Genomic DNA, 22,633 nt, shown 5'->3' on the forward strand with positions numbered 1-22,633 from the left:
AATAACCAAAAGGTAGAAACAACCTAAATATCCACTGACAAAGGAATAAACAAATGTATCTCTCACTCTCTCTCTCTCTCTCTCACACACACACACACACACACACACACACACACACACAGTGGAATATTATTCAGCCTTAAAAAGGGAGGAAATCTCTTCATACGCTGGATGAACCTTGAGGGCACAATATTAAGTGAAGTAAGGCCGTCACAAAAAGACAAATAGTATACCGATTCCACTTACGTGAAATAGCTAAGGTAAACTCATAGAGAACAGAAAGTAGAAAGGCATTTGGCAGGAACTGGGGAAGAGGGAATGAAGAGTTAGTGTTCAACTGGTATAAAGTTTCAGTTTTGCAAGATTAAAAAGTTCTGTAGAACCACTGCACAACAATGTGATTTTACTTAACGCTATTTAACTATACACTTAAAAATGGTGAAGATGGTAAATTTTATGTGTTTCTTGCGACAACAAAAAATTTTCAAATATTTTTTAGTTCATACTCTTAACCAGGATGCTGCGCACTGATTCTCCAGTGGATCATGCCTTTCTGAAATTATGCACGACCTTTTTCCTCTCCAGTAGCCAGAAGCCATTTGCAAAAATATTCATCACAATGGGAGTTATCAACCAGCACCAAGTTTCCCTTTGTTTCTCCTCAGGACAAAGAAAAGAGAGGACCACGGGCTGGAAGGAGGCAACGGAAAAACCTCAAAGGGCCCATTTTTAAAACTCTGGCAACTCAGAAAAGGTGGGTGCAAGGAAGGAGTCCTGATGTAAATGAATATCGGAGAGTCCAGGATATCCTCCCAAAGGTCACTCCAATTCAAAACATGCAGTCAGAACATTCCCAAGCCCTGTCTCTCTGCCATACAAACACGTGTCTCTCCGTGGGTCTGAGGTTTTCCAAGGCCATGCACTTTTGTCTTCTTCAGGCCCAAGCTCCCATTCATTATGCAATACTGCCTCTCATGGAGGGAGACAGTTACTGCCAGCCCCATGTTACAAAGGAAGGGACTGCGGTCAGGTGGCGGGCCCAGAGTCCTAGAGGTGGGAGGCAGCGGGGCACCTGGCCCCCAGACCCACCCACCTGCACAGCCCCTATTCAGGCTGTCCTGCAGTCGGCCAATGCTGGGGGTGCTGACCCTGGACACTATTCCTAAATACGATGCAGCTGAAGGCCCCTGTGGGTCATATGGTCTTTGAGCCTTGGTCTTCTCATCTGTAAAATGAGGCAATGGATTAATTTTTCTTTCTAACATGAAAAGCTCCAAATCATCTAAGTTGTCAATAATATCAGAGACTTTACTGAACTCCACAGACTCAGGGTATCATAACAGGAGTAGGAAACAGAAGTATTGAACAAACAAAAGAGCCTTTTACCCTGCCATCCAAGAGTCCACTGTCTGGCACAAGAACCAATACAGACACACCCTGAGTATGGAGACAGACCTATACCACTCCGAAAAGAATGAAGTAGCAATAGGATGGTTATGAAACCACTTCCGACCCGCAGCAGGTAAAACGGTTATCAATCACAACCAAAGGAGCTCTGTGACACCCTGAGGGCGGGACGGCCAGGGACTGTGGCAGTGAACTGGAGCTTACATTAACACGGGCAACCAGAAAAGGCAAAACGCCAAAGCCCTCCCCGGAGCAGCATCTAGAGGGCGATGACCTGGGTCATTATACCACTAAAAATCGACACCACGTGTTGGGAAAACTGGACAGCCACATGCAAAAGGATGAAACCAGACCACTATATCATACACAAAAATTAACTCGAATGGATTAAAGACTTGAACATGGATTAAAGACCTGAAACTGTAAGATTACCACATGAAAACACAGGCAGTAAGCTCCTTGATATTGGTCTTAATGTTTTTGTGGATCTGACTCCAAAGGCAAGAAAAACAAAAGCAAAAACAAACAAATGGGATTACAGCAAACTAAAAAGCTTCTGCACCAAAAGAAACCATCATCAAAACAAAAAGGTAACCTACTGAATGGGAGAAGATATTGCAAATCACATATCCAACAAGGGGTTAATATCCCAAATATATAAAGAATTCATACAACTTAACAACAACAAAAACAATCCGATTTAAAAAATGGGCAGAGGATCTAAAGAGACGATTTTCCAAAGATGACATTCATATGGCCACCGGGGCCATGGAAAGATGCTCGACATCATCACTAACCCCCAGGGAAACGCAAATCAAAGCCACATTGAGCTATCCCCTCATGTCGGTCAGAAGGGTTTTCAAGGAGACGGGAAACAACAAGTGTTGGCAAGGACGTGGAGAAGAGGGAACCCTTGGTGCACTGTTGGTGGGGATGCAAACTGGTGCAGCCACTCTGGAAAACAGTATGGAGGTTTCTCAAAAAGTTAAGAAGAGAACTACCCTATGACCCAGCTATTCCACTCCTGGGTACTCATGTGAAAAATACAAAAACACTAATTGGAAAAGATATGTGCCCCTGTTCACAGTAGCATTATTTATAAGAGCCAAGAAAAGGAAGCCACCTACGTGTCCACTGCTGGATGAGTGGATAGAGAAGATGTGGTGTATACAGACACAGTGGAATACCACTCAGTCATTAAAGAAAAAAAAAAAAGAATGAAATCTTGCCATTTCTGATGACACAGATGAACCTTGAGGGGACTATGCTAAGTGAAATAAGTCAGAGGAAAAACAAAAACAGTATGACTTTACTCTCATGTGGAATCTAAAACAAAAAACCAATCCAAACCGAACTTACAGATTGGTGGTGATCAGAAGGGAAGAAAGGAGGGGGTGGGCAAAACGGGCAAAGGGGGTGAAATGTATGGGAATGGATGGTAACCTAACTTTTGGAAGTGATCACTTTGTAAAGAATACAGAAGTCAATTATAGTACCGCACATCTGAAACTTATATAGTGTTATAGACCAATTTCGCCTCAATTAACAACATAATAGAATGAAATAAAAATAGACACCCTGGGCGCCTGGGTGGCTCAGTTGGTTAAGCGACTGCCTTCAGCTCAGGTCATGATCCCAGGGTCCTGGGATCAAGTCCCGCATCGGGCTCCCTGCTCTGCGGGGAGCCTGCTTCTCCCTCTCCCATTCCCCCTGCTTGTGTTCCCTCTCTCGCTGTGTCTCTCTCTGTCAAATAAATAAATAAAATCTTAAAAAAAAAAAAAAAAACAGACACCCTGGTATGTTTGTTTTCTCATATCACTGATGTGACTTCTTCAGGAACAATAAAACACTGTATTATCAGGAACCTTAAAATGACTTCAACCGCAGAGTTCAAACTTTTTTAACAAACTACGTTAATTTAGAAAGAGAACGTACTGATTCAGACTGGCCTGCCAATTACAATTCCAGAACACAAAGTTTATAGTTGTACACAGCCAGAGCAAGCTGAGAAGACGCAACGTGGTAACTTTGGAGCTACCGGATATAGAGAAAAAGGCTCCATGGGCTTTTAAATTTCTTAATGTGACTTTTAAACATAACATACTGCAATTTTATTTCTGCTGAAACCAGAGAAATTGGAATCTCAATGATCATTAGGCAGCCAGGGGCTCTGGGACACCTGAGGCCTTTCCTGGGACAGCGACCAGGCAGGGAGTGGCCCTCGGGAGGCAAAGGCCTCTCAGGCAGGAAAGAGGACAGTGGCCGGCAGGCAACCAGAAAAACCCTTCAAATGAAGGCTCGTATCTCTAACTTTTAAGCTAGATTTCTGCAAATTAAGGCTGTCACTTTCTCAGCTCAAATTACTGGTTATGCCAAGCTGAATAATTCCAAACAGAAGGGGCGGGGGGATCACCAAATGAGCATCTGTCGTTCAAGTCCACAAGAGAGAGAAGTGATTTTATAATCAGGTCCATTTCCAAAGAATCTGAATACTTGCTACTTATCATGATTTGTGACAGGAAATGTGTTTCCATTATAACCCTCTATGAGACTAAATATATTGTGAACATTTTTCTTAATTAAAAATTAATTTTTCCTACTATCACATGTAACTACATTATAAAATTGAAAGAGAGAAGAGGAAAATATCACCTATTATCACAATTTCCCCAACTTCTGTAGAATATCAGTATATTTTCTTTATATTTTTTCTCCATGTTTTGTTATTTGTTACACAGTATAATCTGAGTAGTTATAATAAAATAACTGTATTTGGTTAATATTCCCAAATCATCTACTGTGTATCCAGCAGAAATCAATGACCCAAACCCCGTGCCAGGTCCCAGAAGTGTAACAAGACAGCATCCTTGTCCTCATGGAGCTTTAACTCGGTTTCAGAGATGTGCCCACAGTGCTTGCAGTGGCCTGTCGAGGAGGCAAAAGTGGATGCAGGCCCCAGGCAGGCTCACCCACACCATGGGTCTAGGGTCCATGGAAAGCCCCGAGATGGCTCGCCGGGCTTTCTTCCTCCAGGGACACCCTGACCACCTCTGGCTGCTGAGCCACGTGACAACTGCCTACCTTACTGTAAGAATCCCAAATTCTAATTACTGGGTAAATACGTTAATCGAACTTCCTTTCCAGCAGCGGAATTTTTGACACAAGGTCACCGGCTTCTTTCCAAGCACTTCTGGTAATAAGAAATGTACATGCTTGCCGCACATCATTTCACCTACTTGCAGATAACCAGCGACCGTGATAACGCCAGTGAGCTCCAGTTACCGTCACTATCGTGGTTCTGCCTTTGGTCGGGAAACAAGATCACGAACAAGAACACACCGACCTGTGGCAGCTGGAGGCTGTGCCTTCTCCTCCCCGCGCAGGCCCTGCCCTGTTGCTCCCCTCCGTCTGGAGAGTAGCTTGAGTGGGCCCCCCTGCCATGCTGGCACCCCGCTTCTCCTGGCCCTCCTTGGGGAAGCTGCTATGAGCTGGGCCAGTCAGCGGCTCCCCAATGCCCGGAGGGAAACACAGACTGGCCGTTAGGTAATCGGTGGCCTCTGGAGCCAAGAGGTCACCGAGACTTGGAGGCTGGTGTGACTCTGCAGAGTGACTTGTCAGCTGGGAAAGCTGGGGTGTAGAATAAAGAGGAAACCAGAAGGAAAATTACATGGCCCCAAAGAGAAGGGGCCAGAGAGACTTCCGTGTTTCCAGACAACTTCTAGTTTCCAGCCCTTGCCCTTATCTTGATTTTTAAAAGCCTCCTTCTGATTAAGCTTGCTTGAGTCATTTTCTGTTTCTTGCAACAGAACAATCACCCGACTGACGAACTCTCATCTGCTTCCTGAGCATTCCCCGAGCGCCGCCTCTATGCAGTGGGCATCTGAGGACAGCTGAGAGCTGAAAACAACTTCCTCTCTCAAGAAACCAGAAACTGGTGGAGAGGCAGGAATAGAACATAATCAGGGAAAGCAGGTTGTTGATAATCAGGTCTGGTTTCATGGAAAGAGAACTGAACGCAGCCACGACAACCAAGGGTTCAGTCCCTTCTACCACTGACGGCCCGTATGACCTTAGGTAGGTCCTTCTCCCTCTTGGAGCCTCGGTTTCTTAAACTGTAAAATTAGAAACTTGAAATTTCCAAGTCCTCATGTGCCTTTACTATTCCTTAAAAGCAGTGGACCCAACACCTCCTACATATCCAGTGACAATATTTTTAGAAGCCATGTTGGTGGCAGAATATCTGTAACCTCTGCCCGAAGTTTACCACCTCAGTTCGGAGACGACACAACACGAGCGCTATCCTGAAGGCTGGGCCTGTGGTTCTGAGTGACGGAGTCAGGGTGAAGCGAGGCCTTAAGGAGCTCATCACCTAGAGCAGCCCGTGCAAGAGACTTTGTATGAGGGAAACGTTCCAGAGCTAGCCACTGGCCACACGTGGTTCTTGAGCACCTGAAGTGGGGCTAGGGTGAGGAACCAAATTCCGTACTGCATTTAAGGGTGATGAGTTTACATTTAAGTTTAATTAGCCTTATGTGGCTAATGGCAACTATGGGTCAGCACAGACCTAGCGGTGGAGCCAGGTAATCCCAAGACAAAGTACGCGGCTCTCCAGCAGGGACAAGCATCGGGGAAGGAGAGGCTGATTATGTCTAAGAGAAGAGAGGACAAGACGGTGACACTGAAGGGGCCTGAAGGATCAGGAGAGTCTGTCAGGGCTGAAGTGTAGTGTGCTGGGTGCACAGAGGACAAGAGAGCTGGAGGAGCTTTCTGGGCAAAGGAAACCATCCGTGCAAAACTGTGGTGCATGAAGAAACGCAGCATACGGGGAAGCAGCCAAGCGCTGTGCGTGGGCCGTGCTGCAGCCCCGACTCCCCACCCCATACCCGTTCTCCCCTCCATCCCTACAACCGCGGGTACCACACAAGGTGGCAACAGGCTCAGGCAAACATCGCGGTCTCCCAGCCTCCCCTGTGGCTACAAGTGGCCCGTGACATGGTTCCAGATAATGAGACCAAGTGGAGCTCTACTAGGGATTTCCACAACCGTAGGGCTCTCTTGATACAGAGGGGTCACCCTCTCCTCCTTATTGCTTCCTCTTCCTTCGTCTTGGAAGCGCAAGGGGAGCAAAGGTGGGGCAGCCATCTCATGACAGGAGGCATTCAGGAGGGTGAAAGAGGAAAACAGAAAAGCCCCCAGATCACCTATCACATCAATGGAGCCAGAACCAGCCTTGCTCTCACACCCCCCAAACTCCTCGATTATGCCAGAGTAGCAAGATTCCGAGTACAATTAGTCAGACAATCTCTAGAGGACATTACATTTGGCACCCAGAGGTGAGGGGCTAAAAAACGCGGAACCGGCAGGGCAGAGAAAATCGGGGAGTAGGAAATGAGGAGGAATGGCCATCCAGGGACTCCACCCTGTGCCGGTAAAACACCTGGTCTGTGTGCAGCCTGCTCTGCTCGGGGGGTGTACACCAGGTGCGACACACTGCAGCATCAGGAACGATGACAGAAACTTCCAGAATGTGGGGTGCAGAGACTTCTCTAGGGGAGAACGATGGCCGCATTCTGCAAATAGCAATAGGAAGATGGACCGCTTTATTAAGGCAGCTCTTCCTACCGCTGACCCCTAAGTCCCACCATGTGAAGCCTCGTTGGGCTAACAAAGTCACTGGCTTCTATGACCCACCTGGCGTGAGGCTGGTGCCGGTAAGAAAAATTTCCCCTCAGTAACTGTTTGGGGAAGGTGATACCACCAAAACACGATTCTAAAAACCAAACCCACCGAGCTAAGACTATAACTTCTCATCACGAGAACTGCCCTTAATCCAAAGTTCTCAAGCGAACACACCTGGACAGGAAATGAACTACGATACCGCAACTTTCCGTGAAAAACCTCTTATTCTCTCAAGTGTAAAATGCATAGTTTGGTACCACAAATTATTTTCAGAGTTATATAAGGCCATTAGTTACAGCATTTCCTTATCAATAAATGATGTTTAAAATCTTGTCAGTGTCCATTCTATGAATATTTTCAGATGACAGTGATAAAACAAATTTACTTGAAAAAAAAAAATCATTTAGAAAGTAGTTTAATGCATCCCTTAGCTTCACCTCCGCAGTTTACAAAATCAAGAGCTCACCATGTGTGCCAACAGCTCTAATTCTGGAGCCGCTAGAGCTCATGTCCCGCGGGAAGGTGTGGCTTTGCTACTTCCAGGAGACCTACGTTCCTTCATTTAAATAAATGGTACTAATAAAAACCATTCAACTAGGAAAATTCTGTTTTTAAAAATTAGGATACAATAATGCCTAAACTGGGGGCTGTATTAGCAAAGGTTAACACAGAATTCTAGAATCCTTCCCACACAAGAATTGTTCTTTCACCTATCACAAACACAAATTTAAGCAAATATTCCTAAAACTCAACAGTTCATCACTGGGTTTAAGAGACTGGATTCAGGGGCGCTTGGCTGGCTCAGTCTGTGGAACATGTGACTCTTAATCTTGGGGTCATGAGTTCAAGACCCACACTGGGCCCAGAGCTTACTTAAAAAAATAAAATATAAAAGAAGAGACTGGCTTTAGAACCAACTTGGTGCGAATCGTGGCTGTGAACTGAGCGCTATGGGCGCTGTGGCCACGTTATCCAGCATTTCCAGCCTCGCCTCTAGGATAACGGGCCGGGCCACCCTCGGCAGGAAGTCACGGCGAGACTTACCCAGCTGGGTAAGAGTGCAAACACCAAATACTCACTACATGATAAGGATAATTACAATGGCTAGTGTTAATATTTGATTACTTTTATTGCAAAGAAAATAGGACCTGTTGGCTGCTTCACAATCTGCCATAGCACGCATTTCTAATTTCCAAGTCTGTTGTTCGTTTTACTAACGACCACTGAGGGCTTTTTTGGTTGCAGTTTAAATCAGAAGAGCATGTGCCCTTGCCTATGAGTCACTGCAGTGTGAGAAATCCGGAGGGCAAAGTGTGGTCCCCAAACGTGCAGCGTCAGCATCACCTGGGAAGCTGTAAGAAATGCCAATTCTCAGGATCCCCCAAGAATTCCATCTCCAGAACCATAAACTTCAGAACTAAGGAACAGCAATGTGTGTCTCCACGAATCCTCCAAGGGGTCTTAAGTACACTCAGTTTGAGAACAGCTAAAGGAAATGTCATCTTGGGCCAATTCCACTAACCGGTGGCCCTCTGATGGCCCCCCCTGGGACTGGGAGAGCTATGGGGGTCCCTCACCTTCCCAGGTGCTCCTGAGTCCCTGGCACACCAACCCCCCTCAGCCTGAAGCAGAAGGAAGGCACATGAGGCCAGCCAGCAGGGAAGCCTGGTACTGGGGGACCAAACCGCCCCCACCCCCACCGGCCTAACAATTATAACCGTCAGAGTGTCATCTGTGATTCTGACCCCAGAGGAGTATGTGTCACACCAGCTCACCCATAAAACCCTTTCTTAACATACGGCCACGCAAAAGCACGTCCGCGAATGTTCACAGCAGCAGTGTTCCTAAGAGCCAACAGGTGAGAAGAACCCAAATGTCCATCAACTGGCAGACGGATAAACAAGATATGGCCTGTCATCACAATGGCATATGAATGGCCCACAAAAGGAAACGAAGCACTAACACACACTACAACATGGTGAACCCTGAAAACGTGCTCAATGAAAAATGCCACAGAGGACCACACAGTGTCTGATTCCATCTACATGACAGAACAGGCAGTCCAGAGAGACAGCAAACAGAGGAGCGGCTGGGCTGTCTCGGGTTTGAAGGAGGGGTGGGAGGCATGGGTTTTTTTCTGGGGGAACAAAAATGTTTTAAAATTAGGTTGTACTAATGATTGTACAACTCTATGAATATAGGGTTTAAAAACAATGCACTATACACATTATATTTTTTGAATTGTACACTTTAAATGGGTAAATTGTATAATATATGAATTATATTTCAAAAAGGTCATTTTTTATTTATTTATTTATTTATTTAAAGATTTTATTTATTTATTTGACAGAGAGAGAGAGCACAAGTAGGCAGAGAGGCAGGCAGAGGGAGAGGGAGAAGCAGACTCTCCACTGAGCAGGGAGCCCAACGTGGGGCTCGATCCCAGGACCCTGGGATCACGACCTGAGCTGAAAGCAGCCGCTTAACTGACTGAGCCACCCAGGTGCCCCAAAAAGGTCATTTTTTAAACAAAACAAACCCTTCCTCAGAGCTAATCGAACCTGACTGGCAGTGCTGTCCAGGCTGTAGGATAGAAGGGCACAGCTGTAGGGTAGAAGGGCACAGCTGTGAGGAGGGCCAGGAGGGCGATGAGGGAAGCAGGCACCTAAGGCACAGGATATAAGGAAATCCTCGTTCTCAGGACCGTGTAAGCACAGGGTCCGTTCTTACAGGACCCTGAAAGTGAGTGCCTCTTCTAATTTTGCATGCAGGACACCTGCCTGCCGCGTCCCAGTCCTGCCCGGATTTTGAGGCTGCTTTATGTTCGAATATATTTACAGATTTTTAGCCCCCTAAAAATATTTTCAAACTACTTAACATCCCCCTCACTTTATAAACTTCAATGGCTCCTAGCACCTACAGATTCAGGTTCAAAGGTGACAAATCAAGATCTTCTATTTGGGACTTTAAGCCTGTGGGCATACCTTCACAGGCTCTGGAGTTAGATTAAGCCCTAAGGAGGAACTCCCTGCCAACTAGAGTGCTCTAAGCAGGGATTCACACCCGGGCCTTCAGATCCCAGGGCCTCTGGTGCCCAAACCCTGGGCCCTCTGCCCCTGCACCCTTCCTACCAAGCAGCAGAGGCTGAGGTTTCTTTGTATCATCGACAACCTTAGCTCCAAACTTCGCACAAAGTGTTAAGGATGGAGTGTTTAAACGCGGATGGTTAATTAGGAAAAGCTCAATCAATGCTAACAATCGTTATCATGCACAAAATTAGCAAACTAAGGTAAAATCTTGCCATTCACTATGGCTTCCCAATGTCCATAATGATGGGCCAAGAAACACAGTAAGGGGAAAAAAAAATCTAGTAGCTTCAAACTACAGAAATCCATGAATAATCAGATTTCCGGCTTGCGATATTTAATCTTGAACCTGGTCTTTATTCACCACAGAAAAGGAAAGTTAAATGGAGAGAAAATTAAGAACAATTTTAAAAAGCCACGTGACTGGCAATCAGAGACCAGTTTTTTTCTTTCTTATTTTACCCAAGCCCTAGAACCCTGTAGAAAAAGAAAGAAAAACATCTCAATTTCAGAAGGTAGCTCTCCATTCAAATAAGCTGGAAATGAGCAAGGGAGATACATACTGTAACAAAAACAAGACCAAAAACAAAAATCACAGGGGAAAAAAAGGGATTTCTGAGATGGGAAAGAATGCAGGACCGTCAAGACACAGGGAACAACACTGCCACCAAGTGGTGACGGTGCCTCAAGTCACCCTCTGCCATCTAGACCAGCGATCTCAACTGGGACAGCAACAGAATCCTGTGTGCGTGTGTGTGCGTGTGCGTGTTTTAAAAGAATTCATGCCTAGGCCCCATCCCCACCCAACTGATTCGGCGAAGCAGAATGCAGAAGGGCAGGTGCAGCCTGTATTTTAAAATCTCCCCAGGTGACTTTGGTGCATAGGGAAAGCTGAGAACCAGGAATCAAACCAAAAGGTCATACAGATATCACTATGATGCTTATATTTTCAGTAAAGTTTTACTTGTAGTCACTCCACCTATATGATCCATTAAAATTTCCTAATGGTATATAAATTCTTGAAAATTTGGCTAAGTACATACAAACCATAGTTCTAACAGGTTTTACATTTTTAACAGTATAATCATTATAAAGATTCCAATTATATTCCTTAGTCTTGCCATTAGTATTTGTGTCTAATATCTAATCCAACACTTAAGCTTATCATAAATTAGACACAGCTATACTCCACACAAAACCCTTTGAACGTTAGTTTCACTAGACTATTTGCTTATACAATGGGTTTCAAATCAATAAATCTTATCTATATTAGATGGGTTTTCCTTTTTTCTCTTTTAAACAAGACATAAAAAGTCTGAATGCTTCTATTGTTGGTGAAGTCTGTAAATACACAATGTAATCTGAAACACTTCAATGAAAGCTATCAGACTACCACTAAAATTGTTCCTTGGCACACAGAGGTAAATAAAAGGATTTCCCCCCTTTCCAGAGTCCGGAGTTACCTAAAAAATTACTTCTTTAACAACAAAGAATTATCTTTTGTATGATACACTAGGAGGCAAAACTGTGGAGTGTTTCTACTCCCAAGTACCTGGTCAGGAGTTGACTTTCTGCATTCTGCAGGCCTGACAGTGAGGTCAGAGTCCACTAGGAAAACAAACACTCGAACAGGTCTCTGTGCCCTGGGGGCCACCCAAGAGGCAAAGCTTCCCTGGAAAATAAGGGGCAAGAAAGAGGCAGAGCACCATATGCTTGGTTTCATTTGGCAAATTATCAAATTTGTCTTATCGCTGTCAGCACATGCTTATCACTGCATTTCCCCCACCAAACTCTTTCCTTCTCTAGGAAGCACTAACCTCCCTCCTCAAAAAATGTCACTGGTGACCCAGATTTCTTGGAGGTCTGAGACACGTGGGTGACTCCTTGGGTTATCCCTCCGGGATGCGTAGCATCAGAAAGAGACACAGGAGTCCCATTCTGGGTCCAGAAGGTCTGGGCTGGATTTATCCTGGTAGCTTGTTCCAAGCCCTTGCTACTCATATTGAACGAGCAATATCAGCATCACTGGGGAGTCTGCTAGAAAGGGAGACCCTCTGGACCCACCAGACCAGAACCTGCCTCTGTACAGGCTCCCTAGAGAACCCTAAGGACATGAACATTCGAGACCATGGCCACCCAATGTACAGATGCATTCATGTCTTCGTCTGCAGGAGGAGAGCACCTCCCCTGGCCCCACCTTCAGTACGGGCCTACGGTGGGATCAATAGTGGGAAGGCTCTGAAAATGAGAAGGCTCTACCGAGACTCCAGCATGGGCACCCTCTCAGAACAATGACGTGTGCGCTCAGCCATGCCCCACATACGCAGCCCTAAGCTCCCAACCCTCAGCAGCTTCGCCCTGCGGCAGACCGAAAGGCACCCCCATGATATGGGGCTGACAGTTTACTCCACTGACCTTTCACATACTCAGCATCTCACAAACTCCTCACCCAAAGAACCCAGAACACGTAGGAGAGAGAATGCATTTTCCTTGGGCTTCTGGGGCGGTAGCCCTAAGTGATCACGACAAACTTAAAGCATCATTGAAGACCTATGTTTTAAATTTAAGCAGCCAGGCAGCTTTTTGTATTCTATTTTATGATCTACCTGTTTGTTTTATTGCAAAAACATCTGCCTTGCCAAGTCTCCATGTACCAACTGGTGATTTCCCTACTTATTTGTTTCCCTTCAACGCCTTGGCATACACCTGCCCCGCCCCTCTGAAGTGCAGAGTGGGAACAAGCCTTCCTAGACTTTGCTAAAGTCAAGCAGGAGTTCCTACAAGAAACCAACTGGTCTCTGTTGAATTAAAAAAATAAAACAGTCGGGGATTTGGAGATGTTTGCGCTGGTCTTACCAGACATATGTGAGTAAATTTCTAAATAGAAATTAACTGCCTACCTACTTCAGATGGGTCTCCAAAACATAAAATTCAGATTCTTGCAGCTTAATTATTTCACAGAGATTTTGTATATAGAAAGTCACATGCCCCTGAGTAAACAGCAGGCTGATTTTGTTGGCTACCTCTGTTCGCATAGCCTTCATATTTTCGTCTTGCACTATACTTAGAGCCATGCTCCTTACTCACTAACCCCTGCTCTCCAGGTTTGAGCCCCTCTGTTAAAAAAAATTAGGACACCAAAGTTACAGGAAATCCTATTTCTCCCCCACCTATATCCTTAACACAGTGCAAACACCATGGTTTTTAAATGACTGGTGGTTTGTTTTATTAGTATTTTCCAAGTGGGATGAAACCGGTGGGACGGTACGAGTATCTGCCTCACTTTTTCAGCTTGAACAAAGGCCAAAAGGTTTCCTGTCTGTTTAACTGAAGTTTGCGCTGCCAGAAGAAAAATACCAAATGGTCACAAGTAGTCACTCCGAGCATCCGAAACACTTAAAAGGCCCTATTCAGGGTTCCCTGCAAGCACACTTTTCTATCCACCACGCCCAAGCCAGAGAGCAGCTCCCTGAGGCCACCGGTGGTGGATGCCTGGGCTGCCTGCAGGCCCAGCCCCCAGGGCAAGGCAGGAACCGAAGCCACGAGCCGCCTCCAGTAGCACACGCCCTGCCGGGGACCATCTGGCCAAAACAGGGACCTCGGGGCTTTCACGTGTCTGTGAATCTGGAGGTGTCCCAGCTGCGGGGAACACACAGCTGCAGTGGGGGGGCCAAGGGGTCCCAGAGCACAGTGGAAGGAGGTGGTATCTCTGTGGCCCCGAGACAGGGTGCAAACAGTGGCAGAGGCTGAGGATGCCTGATTTTGGAGAAGAAAATTCACAGAATGATGCTGAGAAATCTCTCTCCCTCTGCTGCACACTCCAGTCCCAATGTGGACGTGGAGGTGGAGACGGCTGACCCAAGGCAAGTCCATACATTAAAATACTCAGAAACGGCTGGCGGGGGGGGGGCTGCCTGGCTGACAGGGAGACCCACGGACAGACAGAATAAAGGGCCAGGCAGGTGCCGGCAGGGAACGTCCTGTGGGAAGGGGCTCCGGAGAGGAAGCTCACGCGGGAGGCCATGCCGCGCCTCTCCGGTGGCAGCCGGGCTCCCGCGGGCACAGGTCCGTGAGCTCCAGGCCTGCCTCTGTCGTCCACTAGCTCTGCAGTCTGGGGAAAGGGATTTAAGCCATTCCAAGCCTCCACTCCCTCATCTGTGAAATGGGTGTCATAAAAATGCCAACCTTCCCAATAAGGCTGACTGGGAATTCAAGAACTCCTATAGAGCACCTGCCATAGATAACAACATAAGTGATTATTACTATACCGATTCAGAGTCCTAAATGCTTGTATTCTCTCTCTCTCATACAGAGTACCTACAATATAACCCCAAAATTCATACAATATTTAATTCTAAATAAAGAGCATAAAGGACATGTTCCTATAGAGGAGGAAGAGAGAGGGGGAGTTAAGAAATCACTAATGAGCATATACTAAGTTTGTAAAAATTTGAGCAATTTACTTGCCTTCCTTTAAAAGTCATCAAGCCTGTAAGGACTAGAGAAGCCGATGACAGAGATCATGAGTAAGTAAATGCTAGAGCGTGTTACAAGGAGGTAAGTGCTATGGGAAAAGTCAGGAGACGCAGACGAGGAATGTCTGGTGGTAGGAGGGGAGGGAGCAATCTGAAACAGAGTGGCCAGGAGGGGCCTCCTTGGAAAGGTGACTTTAAGCAATGATCTGAGGCAGGTGAGGTGGTTAATCAGGAGGTTAAGGGGAATAGCATTCCAGGCAGAGAGAAGAGCCCATGCAAAGGCCTCAGGGCATGTGTGGCAGGAGGGACGGACCCCAGTAGAAGCCACCATCAGAGGGAACAGGTAGGCAATGTACTGTGACGTCGGCTAGCGCTACACGGGGCTCTCTCGGGACACCTTCCCACAGGAGAGGGGGAGAACCCACAGCTCAGTAACTGGGGCCTGAAGAATCCGTGAGGATTATGGCCTGGGCAGGGCAGGAGTGGTGTGTGTGTGGAGCTCTGCTGTGTTCGGTACTTAAAGGCAGAGGCACGGCTCGTCAACTTGACGCTGCTCTCTACAACGTACTGGTCATCAGTATCAAGCTTCAAAACCATCCCAAAAGGACTGGCCAAACTGATGCTCTAGCACTTCACAAGTACAAGGTGCTTGGGGAAAGAGCTTTGGTTTTTGTTTATTTGTTTTTAAAAAAGAAAACCTTTTCGAGGGCACCTAGAAATCAATCTAATTTTTAAATAACAGTTAATGCCCCAAAGGACAAGCTGTAGTAAGAGCCAGGAATGTGAGTTAAGGACTCAAAGCAGAAACAGATTATGAAGGTGAGGCCACATGAAGAAAACAGTAGTGGAGGGAGGAGGTATACCAAAGGGCCAGGATGGCGGGAATGCTGTGTGGGTGTCGGGCCCTGTAGCTGGGGACGGTGTGTGCTCAGAGGACAGGACTTGGACTGGAGGGGACTCGGCAGTAACCCGCGGGAGGGCGAAGAAACGAGGGCAGTTTGGCCGGAGAGGAGCTTTAGAGGAAGCCGTGGTTTCCATGACCTCCCACCATCTGAAGAACGGGAAGTAGAAGTATAGTCTGTGTGGCTTCAGACACAGACCAGAGAGGCACCAAGGGATGGAATATGACAGGGAGCAGGATTTGGTTCAATCTAAGAAATTCACTGGAACTTCAGAACTGTTCTAAAATGGGGCAGGCTGCTTCCCACAGTCACCCACAGCCCTTACTACACGCCCAGCCACAGGGCTCTGAGTTTGGGACCCTTATCATTGCACATTTAAATGCATGACATACATCACCACGCGTCAGTCTCCACAATGCCCGTGAGATGCGGCCACTGCAATACTGGGCACTATTCTGAAACCTCGAAACCCCACTTCTGGTGTTACTGCTGTTGTGTCATGTCAGCCACAAATCACAGCTCAGCTCCCCCCTTCTGGGCCTTTCTCCAGTCCCTTCCCCTTCTCCTCCACCCGCCCCACCTGCTAACAGGGCGCCACCAGGACCTGGGAGAAAGAGCCCTCGCAGCAGGCTGGCCTCTCCACTGCAGCAGGGGAAGGGGAAGGGGGGACACGGCCATCTGGCTCTGGCCATCCGGCTCCCGTCCGGCTCCCGTGGGCAGTAAGAGAAATCAAAGCTCTTGCCACTGAGCTCAGCAGCTCCCGTGAGGGGCTCCAGGCCGCAGGAGGGCGGCCTCATATGGAGGGGCTGAGGCAGGAGCAGCAGTGGGCCCAGAGACCCCAGAGGGACCTTTCTGCACCATGGGAGGTAACTTTACACTGGAAACCTTGGCCTCACTCATTTTTTCCAAATCTATGAATTCTGAAAGCTTTTAAATAAAATGTCAGTAGAAACATCATGCTTCCTTATCTCAATCAGTGTGGCAATAGGCATAATGAATCCTCTACCATGGGGGAGAAGTTTTGACAGCTTGTTCCAGTTCACGGCTCCTAAGGGGAAAAGCTGGGATTTAAAGATAGCCACTCTGGCTCCAGCCTTCAGAAGAGGTCCCTAAATGAGCTCTAAATTCCTTCCCTAGGTTCACCTTCATGGCCACCCCAGGCCCTCTGACACCGAGGAGGCCAGCTCTGTGCTTTCCATCAATATGCGAGCGAGTGACCCCGGCCCCTGAGTACCATTTCCAGTGGTGGGGGATGAGAAATACCAAGCACTCTGTTCTCGGGTCCCGAGAGACTGTGCGGCCCAGGCTTTGGGGTACTGGGGGTGATCTGCTCAGTGCTCTGGCCTCTGGGAGAACGATCCATCATCCCAACTCATTCATGGCAAACTTTCACCCAACAATGTTGGCTAGCCCAGAATTCACCAAGGAACTCTGTCAACTGCAAACACCATAAATAAGAGTGCAACTTGGGGTTAAACATCCGTTTCTTACAGTGTTTCCAGACTAAACCAACTAAAAACAGAAGCCTCCAAAAAGAGAAGGTGGACACACACCCCGGCGCTTCTACCCACTGGGCCACACAAGGTCACGTTCTCGAGTGCTGCCCATGGTGCACTCCACTCGCCCATTTTATCTTGGGGTCCTCCAGAGAGGCAAACATTTGCCAGCACCGACCAACCTTCTGACTCCGGTCCCTCAGACACCGACTGGGAGACACCAGTGTCCATCCGGGCACTCGCCACACTTCCCCACTCAGGCAGAGAGCAGCCCTGCGTGGGGCCTACAGAGCTCACTGCACTTCCTCAGCCATCAGAGCTTCCCCAAGGGGTACAGCCCCCCAGGCTGTGCACTTTACAAGCCTGGTGTTTCAAACAGCCACCAGCCCAGCAGACCCCCTTGGCTTAGAAGTTTAGGAAGTCACACAATCTGGCTGTTGGACATTACCAGACAATCTACAAAAATGAAAATGAAATCTTTAAAACTAAACATTCTAAGCTGATACACACTTAAAATAACTCAATTTAATGACTTTAAAAAAAAAAAAAGATCTCACTGCATTTATAAGCCCAATCTTTCTAGCGTTCCTTTACTTGCTCCTTCCTGCTGGGAAACAACAGTACAGGAAGCTTAACACCAGTGCTCCGACCTCAATAATGGTTAACAAAAATAACTGTATTGCTTTACACTGGACATGTCTTAGGTTTCCAAAGTACTTTCACAATCATAATTTAATGTAATTCCATGAGATAAGAAGAGCCAACATTCACTATAACCACTTTACGACTCAGGTTAAGTGCAGTTATAGGATTTATATCACAAAGCTAGCTGAGCCCAAACCAGGCTCTTGTTTAATTTGGCAGAGGAGGCATTTTTTAAATTAAATATTAGAGAGAACTCTGGGGGAGGGAGGGGAAAGGAGAGGGAGAAAGAGAGAGAAGCAGGAAAGAGGGGCAGAGGTTGAGGAGCGGGAGGAGGGCGTAGGGGTCCCCCACCCAGGGCAGCCGCATCGAACCTACTCTGCAAACTCTCGGGGTAGCCTGGGCTGCTGCTTAACACATGCATGGAAGTATGTCGAGGGACAAGAATGGATCCATAGTACATGCAACCTGAGGAACTCAAGAAATCTTTGAGAGGTCCACTCTGTTGCTTTGTTTTCTCTTTTTCTTCAGATTTTATTTATTTATTTGAAAGAGAAAGAGAGTGTGTGTGTGTGTGTGTGTGTGTGAGAGAGAGATCACGAGGAGAGGGGAGGGGTAGAGGGAGAAGTAGACTCCCCACTGAGCAAGGAGCCCCATGCGGGACTCGATCCCAGGACCCTGGGATCATGACCCAAGCCAAAGGCAGACGCTTAACCGACTGAGCCACCCAGGCACCCTGCTTTGCTTTTTCTAAAAGAAAAAAAAAAAGTTTTCTGATTAAAGAGCATTAGGGAAAAGAAATACCTGCTGCTGAAAATTTAGGCTATTACTGGGCAGAGACAAATCTTAAGTTTAGAACTGCATTTAAACTTGTTTTTTACACTGTGACTCCACATAGGAAGGCCCAAAGACAGACTTGAGCATACTCTGTATCTGGGAGACACAAGCAGGCTGCGAGGGCACCAGATGGTCCTCCTGTGACCCCACACCGAGGGACAGCAGCTGACGAGGCAGGGGACGTGGCGGGTGTAACCAGAGCACTGGGACCAGGGAGCACCGCCACAAGCCCGCTGCACTGAGGCAGAGTGTCAACCTACAGTCCAGTCGCAGGGGGGAGGTAGACAAGCTTGGGAACGCAGTGGGAACGGAAGGAGCCCCTCCACATTCCCACACACGGTGGGTGAGCGGTCACAACAGCTCGGCAGAGGGGCCATTTTTCACACGAGGTGCTGCAAGCTGCTGAGTTCTCTTACACGTGGAATTTGAGGATCTCTCTGGAAATAGCGATAGGCATGGTCATTTGAGCTTCTTACCTAGGGAGCTTTAAAATCGGGGGGTGATTTGACTTGAAATCTCATTTCGTCTTTTCCTTCACCTAATGCACTGCTGTTACTCATGCCAGAATCTCACAGGTCACTTCCGGGGTGTACGGTACCTTCATATCTGCTGGGAGAGTCGCATACTTTCTGTGGGGTTGCCACTCGGAGGAATATCTGCTGCCTCCACGAGTGTCTCCGTGTCTTCACGGGGGTCCTGCTGGCGTCGCCAAGGTGGTTAGCTTTGGAGTCAAAGTCCCTGGAAGCACAAAATGACTGATTGATGACTGATGGGGAGATATAATCAGGTATTTTAGCTTGACTTTTTGTTTTTAAACAAAACACTACATTATAAATTATCTTTGTATAAGAAAACATAATTAGATAATCATGCAAGCTGAATCAAGCCCGCAGTGGATCAACATTCCTAAGGGACTGTTTTCTTACAGGATGCCTTTCATGAAAAGCACAAGACTGCATGCCCTTAATTTCTGTCCATTATAAAAGACGTTAAGAAATACGCTCCACAGGCCACTAGCTTCCAGTTGGGCCTTTCTTGGCACCACTTCAGAAAAGAGAAACTGTCTCTAAAGGGGGCATTGGCACCAGGGCACCATCTCCCCTCATCCGTGCGTGGGAAGATTTTCTCAGCATAGGTCTGCATCGCCACAGACAGCCGCAAAAATGAAGAAAGATTACAAAGAACCATCAAGGCAATAATTACACAGTCACTTGATGACAACTATTTTAACATCTATCTTTTTTAAACTACAAAACAAAGTATATTTACTAACACATATCGTAAATACTGTCTCATCAGTGATTTTTCTTCCTATTCGCAGGACAACTTGGGGAAGCCCTTATAATTTACACCCACGTACACACCACAACTAAGGAATCACCCTGCCTCACAGGTCAGACACCCGGACTTATTTACAGAGCCACATGCTCACTCTCAGAAACACTGCTATCACTTAGAGAACCAGTTAAGACTTTCTTGGATCCTCTGCAAACAACACATTAATAAACTACTCCTGGTCAAAACCGGAGAACAAGAGGACTCTTTCTTTAAGTGACGTTCAGTAGGAAAGTATAAGAAAGAAGATACAACCGATTTAGCTAAAATGATCTTTTGAGTGTCAAAAAAATAGCTGAAAAATCCCTGTATATATCAGTAATTCGACACTTCTACCCAGGCTTGATAAATCTAAATTAAACCCTACCTTTTCGTGTTCATAAAGTCAGAGGTGTTATTTTCATCTACAGGAGCCAGAAATTTTAGAAAATTTGGCACAGAGGAAGAAGAATGAAGTTTTTTCCGCAGGGCATTACGGTAGGAGACGCTGAGAGTTTGAGAAGAGAGTTTAGGATAAAGAAATACAAACACAAAAAGTATAAAATATAAGCTTTAAAGTAAACACTTTAGTTCTCATGCTAAGAAAATTAAACCCGGTAAGAAATTAAAAAGTTTACAAATGAGATTTAATTTCTGTAGTCAATAAAATTCTATTTTAAATGAATGGAATCAATGAATTAATTCAAACACATCAGTCCATTCAGTTACGCAACATAACAAGCTCTAGACACCCACTGTACAATCCAGTGCCCGTAGTTAGCAATACTGTGCTGTGCGCTTTAACAACGTGTTAAGGGTGTAGAGCTCATGTTAAGCATTCTCACCAGAATAAAATAAAAACATAACAAAAAAGTCAGTCCATCTTCCAAAATGACTTTTCCTTTCAAACTGGAAAAAAATAATTTTCCTAAATTCATGAGGACATTTCTGATTTGGCTGTATATGATCAAACACAGTTCTTGTTAAACTGTGTGTGTGTGTATCCTGGGCAGAGATATTGGAAAATAAGTATGTAAGAAATGGCTTGACATGGGGGCGGCTGGGTGGCTCAGATGGTTAAGCGTCTGCCTTCGGCTCGGGTCATGATCGCAGGGTCCTGGGATCGAGTCCCGCATCAGGCTCTCTGCTCCTTGGGAGCCTGCTTCTCCCTCTGCCTCTCTCTCTGTCTCTCATGAATAAATAAATAAAATCTTTAAAAAAAAGAAATGGCTTGACATGAAGACCTGGCAACAGTAATTAATCAATAGTGAATTAAGTCAGTTCAGATGATAGACTGAAAATAATACAATCAAAACCAGACAAGAACACACACACACACACACAAGCGGTGGCCCTGGGTTCTCTCCCACCATGCAGCACAACCTCTCTGTGCAAACTTCCCGGGAAGACAAACGACACTGAACTTGCCGCGTGAGTGTGCTCACCTCTTCGGCACAGCATTCCCACTTTGTTCTCCACTTGAGCTATGCTTTAGGTACTTAAAAAAATTTGGCGAGGAGGCGGAGGGGTTAAGACGAGGTGGAAGAGCAGGAGCTGAAGACTGACCTGAGCAACTTTTAGACTCGCCCACAGCTGGATGATTCACACTAAACAGCAATTAGAGAGAAGGCAGGGCGATTAGCGGGAAGGGGGGGAGCCCAGGGGGGAGCCGAAGGGGGGCACGGAGGGAACAGGCTAGGCTGCCGCCGTCCGCTTATTTAAACACCAGCTGTCACAGTCAGAGGACTGCTCTTCACTTCTCTTCTGTATCCACTGTCTCTTTGACAAAGGTAGTTTTCAATTAAAAAAAAAAAAAAGAGTACTGTGAAAAGTCATTCTTGATCATTTCTCACACATGTACGAACCCAATAGTGCTTTTTCCTCCCTTCCCTTTTCAGAAACTGGCAGCAATTTTTTTTTGTTTTTTACTTAAATGCAAAAAAAGGAAAGCAAAACAAACTCCATAGTTTTTAAAATACACGTCTCTTTAAAATGAACAATAACCTGCCTGGAATTCAAGGTCTCACTTCTTGTGCATAAATGAGGAAAGAGGTTCATAAGGGAGCAGAAAGCAAAACAGGTATGCTACGGAGGGAGGGAGGCGGGCATCTCTCCACCCTCCCCTGCCCTCCCCTGTCCAGCAAGATCCATTAGGAAGCTGCATTCTTGGCGAGAGGGGAAACGTACTGTCAGGGGTACCCCTTTCCTACCACGTCTGCTTGTGTGAAACTGCAGGCCTAGCAAGAGAACTGGGCATCTCTAGACAGGAATGCGTCCACAATCACTGAAAACGCCAAAAACAGAGGTCTGGGGACATGGCAGAGAGGGGAGAGAGAAGCCATAAACCGGCAAGAGCCCCATAAACCCTTGAACTGTTGTCTCTAAGACGTCATATATTAAATACTAGCTTCTGGCGTGCGTCCTGCTTTGGGATCATAGTTACACAGCCGAATTTTTGAAAGCCATAATCCTTTTCAATGGCTGACAGGAAACAAAGCGGAGAGGCTCTGCTACACCTTTCAAATAGTTTCATTTCTTCACTCAAAACCTGTCAAACACCTCCGTACAGACTGTGCCTGATCCGTGCGTGACCCCCACGCCCGATGCACGTCAGTCCCAGGAGGGCAGCAACTCTACACATTTATTCACATTTATAGGTGAGGGGTTTTAAAAGATTTTTCAAGTTATTTTTAAGGATAACTCTGTGACTGCTTAGGGTCAAATTAATTGCCAAGGGACCCCAGAAGGGGCCCGGAGACCTTCCGCTCCGCTGCTGCTTACCCATCTCTAGAACC

At 46.5% G+C, this 22,633-nt stretch overlaps 1 protein-coding gene across 1 annotated transcript in view; it reads right to left on the reverse strand.

Annotated features, from left to right (window-relative positions):
* TBC1D1 (TBC1 domain family member 1) overlaps window positions 1-22,633 on the reverse strand; it is a 219,821-nt gene that overhangs the window by 55,217 nt on the left and 141,971 nt on the right. The window contains exons 12-14 of the mRNA XM_081813168.1: window positions 21,284-21,445; window positions 20,227-20,346; window positions 19,123-19,262 (exon numbers count right to left, since the gene is read on the reverse strand). Of these exons, the coding sequence (XP_081669294.1) occupies window positions 19,123-19,262; window positions 20,227-20,346; window positions 21,284-21,445 (422 nt within the window). The remainder of the gene's footprint in view (window positions 1-19,122; window positions 19,263-20,226; window positions 20,347-21,283; window positions 21,446-22,633) is intronic.

Source organism: Leptonychotes weddellii, chromosome 2, assembly GCF_054177405.1.
Source record: "Leptonychotes weddellii isolate Sample4059 chromosome 2, ASM5417740v2, whole genome shotgun sequence".
NCBI classification, from domain to species: Eukaryota; Metazoa; Chordata; class Mammalia; order Carnivora; family Phocidae; genus Leptonychotes; species Leptonychotes weddellii.